Source organism: Mirounga angustirostris, unplaced genomic scaffold, assembly GCF_029215605.1.
Source record: "Mirounga angustirostris isolate CCGP_5_RB_7025 unplaced genomic scaffold, mMirAng1.0.hap1 SCAF_5, whole genome shotgun sequence".
NCBI lineage: Eukaryota > Metazoa > Chordata > Mammalia > Carnivora > Phocidae > Mirounga > Mirounga angustirostris.
This window is the reverse complement of record NW_026991713.1, coordinates 176,379,139-176,392,996: the sequence shown is the minus strand read 5'-3', so window position 1 is coordinate 176,392,996 and position 13,858 is coordinate 176,379,139. Positions and strand designations below refer to the sequence as shown.

The 13,858-nt window shown below is 60.5% G+C and overlaps 2 protein-coding genes across 8 annotated transcripts in view; one reads left to right on the top strand and one right to left on the bottom strand.

The window, feature by feature from the left end:
- The window catches only part of TNRC18 (trinucleotide repeat containing 18), an 88,083-nt gene extending 82,683 nt beyond the window's left edge, over positions 1-5,400 (bottom strand). For 4 of the 7 annotated variants that reach the window (XM_064593340.1, XM_064593345.1, XM_064593342.1 and 1 more), the window contains exons 1-2: positions 2,761-3,162; positions 416-833 (exon numbers count right to left, since the gene is read on the bottom strand). In XM_064593340.1, coding sequence (XP_064449410.1) covers positions 416-587 — 172 coding nt within the window. In that variant the 5' untranslated portion in view covers positions 588-833; positions 2,761-3,162. Of the gene's footprint in view, positions 1-415; positions 834-2,760; positions 3,164-4,616 lie in introns of those variants that run through there. The other 3 variants (XM_064593341.1, XM_064593348.1, XM_064593347.1) reach the window with 3 other exon arrangements.
- LOC123844900 (mucin-19-like) lies at positions 5,336-12,134 on the top strand. Its single transcript, XM_054507716.2, has 4 exons — positions 5,336-5,356; positions 5,947-6,046; positions 6,930-7,719; positions 9,682-12,134. Exons 1-4 carry the CDS (start codon positions 5,336-5,338, stop codon positions 9,893-9,895), a joined length of 1,125 nt encoding a protein of 374 aa, XP_054363691.2. The 3' UTR covers positions 9,896-12,134.
- Positions 12,135-13,858: the final 1,724 nt, after the last annotated feature.

Below are 13,858 nucleotides of genomic sequence, written 5' to 3'. Positions count from 1 at the left end.
GCTCGGGGAACGGACGGCTCAAGGAGTGTGGAGCTGGCTTGTTCTTTTCTTGCCCAGATTTTTGAAAACCCCAGCCTGGGCTGGAGCCGCAGGGGCCCTGGGGTTGGGATCGCCCATGCGGCTCCGACTTCAGCAGACGCGTGTGCTCTGGGAAGGCACCCCGCGCACCGGGGAAAGCAGCCGAGCCGCGCACCCTCTCCGCAGGATCCTCGGGACTGGCCTCTGTCCCGGCCCGGGGGTCTCCCCGCCCCGGGAGCTGAGCCTGCCCGCACTCCCGTGGGCCCGCCGAGTGCAAGGGAGGTGCCGCGTCCCTGCCGAGAAGGCCCAGGAACAGGCCGAGTAGTGTTCCCCCCGGCCTCCCTCCTCAGGATCCCGGGGGGACCGGAGGGGGGCGGCCAGGGCGCAGGGCACTTACCCGGGTGCGGGTGGAGATTGAGGCCGGCCATGTACTTCCCGGGCGGCAGCGGGCCGGGCAGGCGTCCGGCCGCAGCGGTGCCCACGCGGTGGCTGTCCATAGCCAGGCCGGACAGCAGCGGCGGCGGGGGGCCGTGCACGGACCGCGGGGGGCCGAAGTCTCGGCCATCCATCCTCCGCGGGAGTGCCGCAGCCAGCCCCCCACCCGGCCCGCGGGCCTCGCTCAGTGGGACCTAAAAGTTCGGCCTCCGCGTAGTCCCAGAGTCCTCGGGCGGCGGGGGCTCCGCGGCGTGCATGGCGGCGGCGGCCAGCGGGGCTTGCGCTCGGCGGCGGGCCCGCGGCCCGGGGCGCACAGGCGGCCGGCGGTGGGGCCCCTCCGGGCGGCCAGGCGGAGCTGCGCGAGGCGGCGCACACGGCGTCTTGGCGGGGAGAGGAGACGGGCCGCGGAAGAAACCGGAGGGGGAGGGAGGAAGAAAGGAGGGGGGGGAGACAAAGTTTCAGAAAGTCGTCTTGCCGTTCGGGGTTGGGGACTGCGTATCGGGCGGCCAGAAGTGAAATCGGGGGTAACCCGCTTTCCATGGAAAGTAAAAACCCATGTTCCTCCCTGCGGCGGCCTCAGGCTCCCGGGGACCCGGCTCGGCAAGTGGCCGGTGGAGCGCTGCGCCCCAGCCCAGACTGGCTCGGCGGCTTACGGGTCCTCCCGAAACTGGGGAAGGCCCCTCGGCCGCGCCCGGGCTGCATAAATGCAAAACCTCCAAGTGGGACTGATTCCTGGGCGTCACATGCTCCGGGGTTTCAAACCGTGAAACCTTTGCATGAGCACTTCGAAATGTCCCCCTAAACACGGTGTCACTATCTGATCCGGGAAGTTTAATATTTAACCTTTTTGGCCCCTGGCCTGCCTTTTTTGAGTCTGCTTTCCCTAAGCTCGCCCTGAGCCGCCCGTGAGTGTTTTGTTTTGTTTTTTGGGGGGAGAAGGGGTGCAAAGACGGTTTATTATTTTTTAAAGAGACTCCGTGCCTCCTCCCGCCGCCCCCCTCGGGCCGCTGTGAGTCGCAGTCTGAGTCCGCGGACCCGAGACGTGGCATTCTCGCCCGAAGACTGCAAAGAATCCTTCAAAACAAGCTTTGGTTTCATTTTCCAACGCCTTGGCCTGGGAATCCTGCGGCCCGAGGACGTGGCCCGACGCGGGGGACTTGGGGGGAGGGGGGCGGTCGCTCCAGGGTCTTGCTCCTACCCTAGCTTTCCCCCCAACCCAAAAATAACCTACAAAGAAAACCTTCGCAGCGCGGCCCGACCAAGGGGCGCCTCCCCCAGCGTTGGGCAAATCCCCCTGTAGTTCCAGTTTAAAGCTGTTTGTTTAAAAGATTTGTCGTTTGCCGATTCCCATGGGGGCGGGAGGGGGTCGTGGAGCCAACCCTGCCCTCGCTCTCCGTCTGCCCGCAGCAGCTCGGGTTCCCGATTCCGGGAGGCCCGGGCGCTCCTAGAGCCGCCGATCCACGCCGAAGCCACCGGCTCCAGGTGCCCGCCCTGCGCCCCACGACCGGCGCCCAGCCCCCCGAGCTGCGGACCCCCTCAGCCGCAAACCCCCCGGCCTCCTTCTCCAGCCTCCCTCCCCAACTTTGCTGAGGGTGCTTATTTTAACCCGGTTTTGGCTACAAACACCCCCTTCCCTCCCTCCCTCCCTCGCTCACTCCCATCAGGCTCTGGTTACCAGATCCGCGTTTACTTTGGAAAAATCTAAGATCGCCACATCCGAGGATACATGTCTTAAGGAGGCGATGAGCTTTCCGTGATTTTTTTTTTTTAATGTTCTTTGTGTAGCTTTCTTTTAAAAGCTAGAGCTTCGGAGCATGCCCCGACGCCCCACTTTGGGGAAGTCGGGGTGAAGGCCCCCGGAACACCCTCGCTCTGGTAGAGAAGCTGGCTCGGCCATCTGCGGGCTCCGCTGCGTTCTCTCTACTTTTCTCCCCCTCTTAAATGCAGTTAAAATGGCTGAATTCCGGCTTTTAATTAAAAACAGCCTATAATCGAAAACGTCTCGGCGTCCCTGGCTCCCCCGCCGCCTGCCGGGAACCGAGAAGGGAACCGACGCCCCTCAGCCCGGCTGGGCGGGCTGGAGCTGGGCTGAGGGCTCAGGTGGGCGCCCGAAGCACCGTGGCCCGCCCCCACCCTTCCCAGGGCGTCCCCATCTCGCCGACGCCGGCCCCCGATCCAGCTCTTGGGGGCCGGAGAGCTGCGGGGATCCCCCCGCGCACCCCGAAGGGGAGGGGGTGGGGGGTCAGCTGGAGAAGTTTGGAGACCGTCGCGCCCGGCCAGGGACGGACCGGCGGCCTGGCGGCGTACCTGGCGCGGCGGGGCTCCCGGCTCCGGGCTCCGGTGACGGCGACTCCGGTGGTGGCCCCGGCTCCCGGCGCGGCTAGGCGCCCGTGCTGCCCGCCATCCCGCCGCTGCTGCTCCCCTTCGCCACCCGCAGCCGCCTCACACTTTTTGCCCGCCTTTCCTTTTTTTGGTAGAAAACCGCTCCCCGGGCCGAGCGCTCGGCGCGCCAACTCCTCCGCCCTCCCGCGGCCCGGCTCCCGCAGCCCCCGGAAAAGCCAGCTTTCCTCCCGCCGAGCTCCCCGCTTTTTAATAAAATCCAGGTAGCGCCGGTTTAAAGAATCCCAAATCTCCATATACAGCCCGGGATTGGAAAAGGTACATTACACAACCCCCCTTTCAAGTTCCTCTCGCTGGATCTAAAAAAAAAAAAAAAAAAAAAAAAAGCCAGCGGGAGGGGGGAGGGGGCGGCTGGGGGAGGGGAGTACTCTCCAGCGAAGAAACACGCATTGTTCCCGGGCGCCCGCCTCCCCCCCCAGGCCGGCCCCCGGCCTCCATCCATTGGCCGCGCGCACCGCCAATCACGCGCATGTAAACACCTTGGCCCTCAGCCATTCCTATAAAACCAATTACGGATCGAGGGGCTCCAGCAGTTTCCAGGCTCCCCACGGCGGGGCTGAATGATCAAAACTGGTGGTGAGAATTTTTCCCGGCCGTTTCTAGGCAGCCCTCCCCCTCCACCAGCTCGGACCCCCCTCTTTCCTCCCTCTCCTCCCTCTTCCTACCCCCTCCCCCGGCGTCTAGGCTGAGTGATCAAAATAGAGGAAGATGGTTGTCGCCGCAATCCAGGGCTTTGCAAGGCGCGGTTTAATGGGCCGCCTGTCAGCTTCCTGCTCGCAGGAGGAGGTGACAAGCCGAGCGAGCCGGGAAGGGCCTGGGGCCCGGCGGGCTGCACCCCGGGCCCGGGCCCGGGCCCCCTACCTCTCCTGGGGCGCGCCTTCTAGAACGCGCGCTGGAGACGCCAAAACAGACAAGGGCTGCTTTTTCCCTTTTTAACTCCCTCTTTTAAAACAAAGCAGCGATTCATTCCTTTTCCCCCAGCAGCGCGGTTGGGTGGGATGGGCAGGCGTGAAGGCCCTTTTCCTAGCCTCGGCCTGCGGGTCCCTCCCTGAAACGCGGTGTCAGATGGTTACTGATTAATATTTTGGAGAGGCAGCGGCGGCGGGTAGCGGGTGAGTCTCTAATCTTCTAAAAGGGGTTCCTATAGAAACGCGGGCCGGGGCGCGCCCCTCGCTCGGCCCCGGCCGGGGCTGTGGCGCTTTGCACCGCGCGCCCTTCCCCAAAGCCTTTCTTTGCGTGGGCGCTCCCCTCCTCTTGCCCCCCCCCCAAAAAAAAAAATCAGAGCAGAAAAAAGGATTAGATCGGCTGAGCGCGAACTGACTCCCTCTCGACTCTGACATTTCAGCCTATTAGCATTTCTCCACGGGGCCTTCTGAAACCTATTAAAGTGTAATATTAAAAACCTCTTGGCTGGGGGCCTCTCTCGCCTTCCATCCGCCGCGCCCCCTCCAGGGAGGGCGAGACCGGGAAAAAAAAAAAAAAAAATCTGTTGAGCTCAGAGGAAGCAGAAGCCAAGCCCAAAAAGTGCTTGGCTGGCCGCGGCGGCCGGAGGGGGAGGGGAGCCCCAATCCCCCAGACTTTGTACTTTTATTTTGCGCTTTCAGCAAAATCCTTTCTCGGTTGAGTCGCCGGGAGCTGCCCGCGGCAACCTACTTGGCTGCGGGCGCGAGGACTGCGGACGCGGTCGGAGGGGCCGCCCTGGGGCCCCCGCACCCTCTCTCTGCAGCCCCGCAGGGACCCGTGCCCGACTGGGCATTACGTACCCTCAAATGGAAGCTTGGAGAGGCAGAAATCCTTGCCGATCCTGCCTCGGAGAGCAACCGCGGTGATTAGATTTTAATTAAAACAAGAGAAGCCCGCTCTTTCGCCCCGCGCTGCGGACTCAGCGTTTTCGCATCGCTGGTTCTTTCTTTTTTTTTTTTTTAATCCATTTTTAAGCAACTTTTCTGGAGGGGGGAAAAATGAGCTAGTTAGCGCCCGTTCGTTCTATTTTTCTTTTCTCCACTTTTAGAAGAAAACGGGGAGAGGGGATAGGCTCGGAGAAAGCGAAATGGGGGTGTCTAATTTAATTCCAGTACAAATTTGAGGAAAAAAGTTCAGCCTCTTGAGGGCAGTTTCAAGTTGCCCTTCCAGGAGCCTCTGCGCTGGTTTCGAGGCTGCCCTCTTTTGGAAGCTGGAGCTCCGCAGGGGGAGGAGGGAGGAGTGAGAAGTAAAGAAAGGAACGAAAATAGCCGGAGCCGAGGGGAACAGCGGCGGAGTCCGCGCTTGGAGCAGGGCGCGCAGGTCTCAGTGGCGGCTGGGGCGGCGGGAGGTTCCCGGTGCGGCCCCGGGACGGCCAGGAGCAAAGACGGAGAGGAGAGGGGGGTTAGAGAAAGGAGGTATTGTGTCTTGTGTGCCTTGGGGGAGGGGGTCGACTGCAGAAATAAAATAAATGCAGTTGAGTTGCGCGGGGCTGCTGGAAGCCGAGGCAGGGAAAGGGGCAATGCGTGCGGCCGCAGCCCCGGTAGGCGCCGAGCATCCTCAAGCCTTATCCGAAGGCCTTTGTGGGTTCCTAAAAGACCCTCCCATGCCTGAGGCCCCATCGTTTCCCCACCCCCCTGGTTGCCATCCAATATTCGGAGCCCAGACCCTGATCCCCCACCCCATTATCCCCGCCCTGTATCTGGAATGGGTTTTTTGTGGGGGTTGTATTTTTTTTTTAATTACTTTTCATATAGCTCAAGCAAAAAATAGGTATCTTGAGAAGGTTGAGGTGGGCAATACAAAGGACTTGAGGGCTGGGGGGAAAAAATACAAAGCCTATTTTTATAAATGTTTAATGTTTTCACCCCTGGACGCTCCAAGACGCCGTAATTGTGAGATGGCGGGGTATGTGTGCCATAAATCATTTAGTTGCTAATAAAAATTCTGCCTGTTTGCCCTGCATTTGCCGATGGCGTTTGCATTTTCCAAGTCTGTGCCTTGTCTGCGTGGCGAGCCGAGCCTGCCTTTCATTAGGGTCGCGGTTCGGGGTAGGCGAGACCCCCCTCCCCCAACCTCTTCCTCCCGGGCCTTTGTGGGCCCCAGCCCCCTCGCGCCGCCCTCCCGGCACAGACGCCCGCGGCCGCGCTAGTCACCGCCCGAGCCCAGCCGGGCCCAGGGCCTGGGGACGCGGCGGCGGCGGCGGCGGCTGCTCCCGGGTCCTGGCCGCGCGGTGCGCAGCACAGCCTGCCCGCGCCCGCTCTGCGAGCGCAGCGCGCCCCGCCGAAGAGCTGCCCGCCGCGGCCGGCCCGTGCACACCCTAGTCCTTGCACGTCCCCCCCGCCCCCGCCGCTGCGCCCCGCGCCCCGTTGCCCCCGCAGCCGTTGGGTAAACAGCGTCCGGGAGCCATCTTGGGGCGGGGGGACGGATCCCAGGCCCGGTGGTGGGCGCAGCTCGGGCTCCCTCCGAGACCCTGCCATTCGCAGGGCACCCCTGGGGATCCCTTGCCAAGCTTCGGAGTCTGGGGCAGCACCCTCCCCGCTCTGGCGGACCACACTGAGATGTCAGAGCCAGGCCTGGGCGCCCTGCGCCGGCGGCAAAGACGCGCCCCGCGTGCGGTCCGCCCGGGTCTGGCCGCCATCTTCCGCACCCCGCCCCCCCCCCACCCGCATACTTCTGTTTACCCGGCGGGATCTGTGGCCAAAAAGTGTGTTGACTCGGTGTATGTGTGTGTTTTGCACTGACTGGGCGGAAAATCGGCGGGGGGCGGGGGGCCTCCTCGCAACCCAGACCTCAGTTCCCGGTGAACCCGCCCAGGCCCGCGCTGTCGTCCGCGGCCAGCCGGGGCTGCCGAGCCGAGGCCTTTGGTGTGTTCTAGGCCTCCGGCTCCGTGCACGCGACCCGACTGACAAAATCATTCCCCTTTGTTTCAAACCGAAGAACAGGCCGACTTTGCGCCCGGTGCTCCCCGGCCTGCTCCTCGGCCAACGCTGCCCTCTTCGGGGCAGAACCCGGCGCTTTCTGGAGCCCTGGTGTTGCTGGCCACGCGGACACATTCTCCCCTTCTCCTTCCCCCAGAGAAAACTGGCCGCCTTCCGTAGGCGAGGACACCTGAGCCACCTCCACCCGGCGCCCCAAACCGCCTTTCCCGGTGGGGACCCAAGTCCCCGCGCTGTGCCAGCCTCTCGGTGAAGCCGGCCTCTGCTGCCCGCTCGCTCGGGAAGCCCTGGCCGGATCTGGGGCTTACAAGGGCCACTTTCCAGGTCCCAGGTCTGGCAACCAGGGAGCTCCCGGCGCGGGCGCCGCGAAAACCCGGAGAGGCTGCGCGCGGGACATCCATCCTCGCCATCCCTTTTCTGCGGCTGGCCCAGCCACGATTCGGCGCCGAGCCGAAGTTCGGCCAGCCCGGCCAAGAGGGGTCCCAGCCCTGCAGAAAGACCGAGGACGCAGCGCCAACGCCCGAACGCCGCAGGGACAAGAGCGCTCGCTCGGTGGGCAGAGCCGGGGCTCGGCCCCAGCGGATCCCGGCGTGTCTCGGCTCCGCCTCCGGCCCTGGCCCCTTTCCCCGGCCCCGGCTCGGGTCTTCCATGCCACTGTTTGGCTCGGAGAGGCCGGAGACGTGCTCGGTGCACCGGGGGCCGGATGCGGCCATAAATCTCCATGCGGGACCTCCTTCCCGCCGCTCACACGCGGGTGCTCCCGGCCGGCCCCGCGTCCGGGGCTTCACCGAGCGCCCCGCTCTCCCAGTCACAGCCTGGGGTCCCTGAGACTGCCCGGGGAGTCAAGCCAGGAGCTTCCCTGTTCACCAAAGAGAGGAACGGATTCGCCCATTCAGTGCCATCACCTTCCATCCCCACGGTCGCCCGGACCTCAGGCGGCCTGGGCCTCACCGGATCCCGGCCTGGGGTAGGGCCACCCGGCCGGGCACTTACTTCTAGGAAGGCTCGGGGAGGCTGGAATGGGCGCAGGGCCACCTGCCTGAGCCCAATTCCATGCCATTAAGGGATGATACCAGGGTTAGGTCAGAGTGTCTTTTCGGAGGGCAGCCAGCCACCCTTCTCTGCAGACCCTGCTTTAATCCGGCGCCGTGGTTCTGCCCCTGAGTCCTCTGTGGGGGCTCGATATGGGGAGGTGGGCTTTTTTTCCTTTATTTCTTTTTTTTTTTTTTTCTTTTTTGCCTGATGAGGACCATGCAGGGTTTCTGTGGGAGCGGCACTGGGAGGCGGGGGCTCATCTAGCTCCCCACCCCGCGCCAGCCCATCTCTCCCTCTATGCCAGGGATACCCGGGACTTTTCGCCTCCCAGCCCCATGTCAGCACCCCCATCGGCCACCGGCTTTGGCGCAAATAGCCGAACCATCGGGAAAGCAGGAATCGGCGGGTCGATAGTGGCAGCCTGGTAGGGGCGGTGGTCTTTCCACCTGAACAGTCACGGAGCATCTGGGGGACAGACCCAGAGAGGGTGCATTTGCAATAATAACGCTTAATGTCACCAGCCTTGTGTGTCTCTCTGCCAGAGGGGCGGGAAACGGGCCTTCACGTGGGTACCTCGCAGCAGCTGAGCAGGCCTGCGCGCGATCGGGGACAAGCACCTCCGAACGGTCTTTGCTCTTTGCAGGGGACTTCGGTGGGGACAGCCGCGGAAGGGGGAGGCATTCACCCCCTCCGAGGAGCCTCCCCCTCGCTGTGCCGGTCATACAGTTGTAAGGGCCGTGGTAGAGGCCGGGGGTTAGAAGGTTTGGTAAACCTCGCCGGAGACGGTCTTACTATGGGAGCTTGGGCTCCTTCCTAGAATTTCTCGAAGCATGTTTGGAGGGACTGCAAGGGCTCCGGCAGGGCCCGGAGGAAATGGAGCGCTCGCCCCCGCCGCCTGGGAGCAGAGAGGCCGCGGCGCCGCTTTCCGGCCGTGCCTCCCCCCTGCCCCAGCCCCGCCGCAGCGCCCCAGGAAGCGTCTCCGAAAACAAAGCGCTGCGGTTTCAATCCAAGGTTAAAGTCCACCATGAGCAAGTGTTGTTTTTTGTTTTTTTTTTTTTCCCTCTCCGGAATCCGAGAGCGATAGCGTTTCTCCAAATAAACCGCCAATAAATCAGCTCCCGGGGCCTCCTGCTGAAGAGCTCTACCGACCTTGGGGAATGGTTTTCCTGCTTGGACCCCTTCCGAGGCCGGGGTGAGGGGGGCCGCGGTGCCACGGTGCCGGTGCCCCCCCAGGGAGAAGCAGGAGAGGGGATGGCCAAGGGCATTCGTGGGCGGGTGTTGTGGCACTTGTGTGCCCAGAGGGTGTGGGGAAGTTTTGGAATTGGGGGGGCTGGTTACTGGGGGGACTGGGAGTCCCTGGCTGGTAGGGTTTATTGTGGGGGCTGGCTGCTCTGGGGGAGGCTGGCCGCATGTGCGTTAAGTGCCTGGGGAGCCCACACTGTTCAAGGATGAACACGGCCTCTTTGGGGGCCTCCTTCTTTGTCTGGGTGTGCTTGGGTGTGCCCTGCAGGCGAGTTTGTGCGGGTGTGACTAATGGGATTTATGTATGTCAGTGCCAGGGTGACTAATGGAGGGCTTGGCAGCACGTGTGTTGGGGGAGGAGGGGGCTGCACCTAGGTGGGGAGTCGGGGCTCTAGGAGGAGGCCACCTCCTGCCTGGTCTTTAGGGGTTCACCTCTCTGGCCACCTGTTCCCAGCTTTGTTTGGACCTCTGAGCACCCCCTGGCAAGCCTGTGTGTGCTGAGATTTCTGGAGCAAATTCCATCACAGCCCTGCCCCCCCTCCCCCGCAACGTACCTCTGTCCCCTCCCACTACCCTGACCCACTCTGCCTCTGCAGACCCAAGCTGGTCCCTCCCATTCATGGCAGACAACTCCCAGTTTCTTCTTTTCCAGGCTGGAAATTTCTTTTGATGCAAACTGGTCCCTGCTTCGTACCAGCTTTAACAGCCCTCTGACTTGGGTACCATGGTGCCCGTTCGATGGACAAGAAACCCCAGGGGAAGTGACAAGCTCACACAGCTCAGAAGTGGCAGCAAACACCCTCAACGAAGCCAGGCAAGGGGGTACAAACGTGGAGCCCCAGCATCCCTGGGAGCCCCCAGCCTGACCAAGACCAGCTTAAAGAACTATACTAACCCCCCCTGCCACCCCATTTACTGCCCTTCCTCATCCTCTCTACTCCCTGCTGCCTCTGTCCTGCCCCCGCCTAGGGGGAGGCGACAGAGGTCAGAGGTCAGTGGGAGTCCTTTGGGCCTGGGGTATGGGCGGGTGAGGGGAGGCCTTCCTTGGGAGCAGGGCCCACATTCTGCACTCCAGGGCTGGAGGGGGCTGCAGGCAGGAGTTCAGGGGAGCAGACCCCGGGTCCCGCACACCTGCTGTAGATTCTGGCTCAGGACACACCTGGACAATGACATTTCCCATCTCCCTGGGGTCTTCTGGTTTCTGACACGCACACACACCGCCCCGGTCTCTGGTGCCCTTGTGGGTGTTCTTGCTGTTGCTTGCACACACGTTCTGTCCCGTGCATCTGTGTGTCATGGGTACACTCACCACAGGCGTCCCTGCAACCCAGAGAAATGGGGTGGTCTTCCTAAGGTCACCCAGCCTGGGTGGCAACAAGCAAGCCCAACCCGTTTCTGCCCAGCCCTCCACCTCCCGTGCTCGTCACTGGTGCTCCAGGGCCCACGGTGGCATCGAGAGAGAGGGGACAGCAACACCCAGCCTCGTCCCAGGTGTCCTGGGGTCCTCCCACACCCACAGGCTCCCAGGACCTCTGTCTCTGTCTCTCACACACGTGCGCGTGCACACACACACAATGTGTGTCTCTCTCTTCACCTCCCTCCCTCCCTCCGTCCGTCCCTCCCTCCCTCCGTCCCTCCCTCCCTCCCTCCGTCCCTCCCTCCCTCCCTTTTTTTTTTTTAATTCTTCTTTGGCATTTTCTTTCAAGCAGAAAATAAAAACATTTCCCATGGCTACAGCTTTGAAAGCTTCCCTCTTCTCTCTGCCTTTCTCTCGCCCCCACCCCCATGTGGATCCATTTCTAGAGTCAGCAGAAAGTCAAAAACAAACCCTGAAGATCAAACCTGACAGCCCACTCCCCTCCCCGCATCCCTCCACTTTCCCTGCATGTCTTAGCCTGTCTCCACCCTGGAGATGAACAGGAGGGAGCCCCCCCCCCCCCCCCCGCACATGCACAAATGCACTCCCACACCTTCTATGGCCGCAGGGAGTCTCTTAAGAACCTTCTAGAGCTGCCCCTGCCAGAAAGGCCTGCTCACTCAGTTCCTCCTGCTGGAAGTGTCTGGGTTCTCCCTCACGCTCCCCTTTCCAGCCCTGCTCCATCCAACCCTCCTCTGGAAGGCCGCCTGTTGTGGGTTGAATACCCCCAAAATTCATAGATTCAAGTCCTAGCCCCAGTACCTCAAAATGTGACCTCATTTGGAAACAGCCTCCTTGCGGATGTCATTGGTTAAGGTGAGGTCATCCTGGAGTAGGATGGGCCCCTAATCCAATATGACCAGGGCCCTTATAAAAGGGGGGCACAGACAGATACAGGGGGAAGCCTTAAAAGACCGAGACGGAGACAGCCATGTAGGAGACAGAGGGAGAGGCATGGACCAGACTCCCCCACAGCCCCTGAAGGAACCCACCCTGCCCACACCTTGCTCTTGGGCTTTTGCACTGCAGAATTGAGACAGTAAATTTCTGTTGTTATCCTGCAGTGACAAAAATCCCCAACATCTCAAAGGCTTAGCACAACACCTAAAAATGTATTCTCCCTGACACATCGTCTGCGCTGGGCCCGGGCGACACTCCACGGCACCCAAGCCACTTAGGTTCCACGAGTTGTCGACCTCGATGTGACACCATCACAGGGAAGGGAAGATTATCCCACGGGGGGTAATAAGATCACTGGTGCTCACCATCCATGTGACCACACCCAATGAAACGGTGCTAGAAGCTGGGTCTCCCCCATCCTGTGCTCAGGAAGGACCGGAAAACCTAAGATGGGCGAGCATAGGCAATGTCCACCGCAGCTAGAATGTGACCTCTCCCGATCTGTTAACTTTTTTTTTTTTTTTTAAGATTTTTAAGTAATCTCAGGACGCCTGGGTGGCTCAGTCGTTAGGCGTCTGCCTTCGGCTCAGGTCATGATCCCAGGGTCCTGGGATCGAGTCCCGCATCGGGATCCCTGCTCGGTGGGAGGCCTGTTTCTCCCTCTCCCACTCCCACTTGCTTGTGCTCCTGCTCTCACTATCTCTGTCTCTGTCAAATAAATAAATAAAATCTTTAAAAAAAAAAAAAAGATTTTTAAGTAATCTCTACACCTAACGTGGGGCTTGAACTCACAACCCCGAGATCAAGTGTCTCATGCTCTCCCGAATGAGCCAGCCAGGTGCCCCTAACCATGGCACTCTCTTAAAAGTTGTGGTAAAATATACATAACATAAAAGTCGCCATCTTAACCACTTATAAGTGCAGGGTTTGGTGGCGTTAAGTGCATTCCCATTTCTGTGCAGCCAGCCCCACCATCCATCTCCAGAACTTTCCCATCATCTCAAACTGAAACTCTGGCCCCACAAAGCCGCTCCCACCCCCTCCCCCAGCCCCCCGACACCCACCCTTCTGCTTCGTGTCCCTGTGAATGGGACTCCTCTGAAGACCGCACATAAGTGGAATCGTACAGTTTCTGTCCCTTTTGTGTCTGGCTTATTTCACTTCGTATAACGTCTTCAAGGTTTCACCCAGGTTGGAGCAGGCGCCAGAGCGTCCTTCCTTTTTGAGGCTGAATAATGTCCCACCGTATGGCTGGACGACATTTTGTTTATCTGTTCATCTGTTGATGGACGCTTGGGTTGCCCCCACCTTGTGGCTCCTAGGAATAACACTGTTAGGGACAGATAACCCTTCGAGTCTCTGCTCCCAATTCTTTGGGGCCTATACCCAGAACTGGAATTGCCCCATCCTACGGCATTGTTATGTTTAATTTTTGGAGGCGTCGCCATGCTGTCTTCTGGGCACAAGGGTTCCAATTTCTCCACATCCTCGCCAACGCTTGCCATTTGATACGTGTGTGTGAGGGGGGGTTCTCGTAGCCATCCTAATGGGCGTGGGGTGGTATCTCATCGTGGTCTTGATTTGTGTTGAGCGTCTTTTTGTGTGCTCATTAGCTATTTGTAGATCTTCGTTAGAGAAAAGTCTGCGCAAGTTTGTCCGTTTTTAATGTTTTTTTTTTTAAAGATTTTATTTATTTATTTGAGACAGAGAGAATGAGAGACAGAGAGCACATGAGAGGGGGGAGGGTCAGAGGCAGAAGCAGACTCCCCGCCGAGCAGGGAGCCCGATGCGGGACTCGATCCCGGGACTCCAGGATCATGACCTGAGCCGAAGGCAGTCGCTTAACCAACTGAGCCACCCAGGCGCCCCGTTTTTAATGTTTTTAATTGTTGTTTTGTTTTCTGTCCTTGGCACTATGTTTAACACTGTGCTGACCAAAATGGACCACTTGAGTGGGCCACCTGCTGGTCCCCGGTTTGCGAACCTCATGGAGGTTCTGCTCAGACCACCCCAGGTCGTCAGGACACTGCTAAAGGTCAATGTTTTCCTGAGGCCACACACTCACGCCCTTGCATTTACCCACTCCTGTTTGTTTAACAAATACTCACCAGGTCAAGCCCTGATAAAGTGGTACAGAGTGGCCCAGAGTCCCGTCCTCAGAGAGCTTGCAGTCCAGGGAGTTCCCGGGACACTCTGGCCAACAAAGAGTGTGGTGAGCGTGGACAAGGAGCAGCGGAGGGCCCAGGAGCAGGGCAGGGGCCAGACCAGGCAGGCCCTCCGTCCACAGGAGAAAAGAGATATTGGAAGGAGTTGGTACCCAACCTCCTTAAATAAAAGGAATACTGGGGCCCACAGCTTAAAATCCCGGAAATGGAACACCCGTGGGGATGGGTGGACCAAGCTCTCCCTCCCTCCCTCCTTATCTCTCCCTCCCTCCCTCCTTATCTCTCCCCTAACCCTTCCATTCTCCCTCCCTTTCCACTGGCCTTACTCTCTCCTTGGGACATCAGTG

Excerpts from the sequence above, each read along its gene's own strand:
- LOC123844900 (XM_054507716.2), top strand. The coding sequence starts at position 5,336 with ATGCGTGCGGCCGCAGCCCCG. Across the intron at positions 5,357-5,946 it reads TGCGTGCGGCCGCAGCCCCG|ACGCCCGCGGCCGCGCTAGT; the intron begins GTAGGCGCCGAG and ends CTCCCGGCACAG. Across the intron at positions 6,047-6,929 it reads TCCCGGGTCCTGGCCGCGCG|CCACCTCCACCCGGCGCCCC; the intron begins GTGCGCAGCACA and ends AGGACACCTGAG.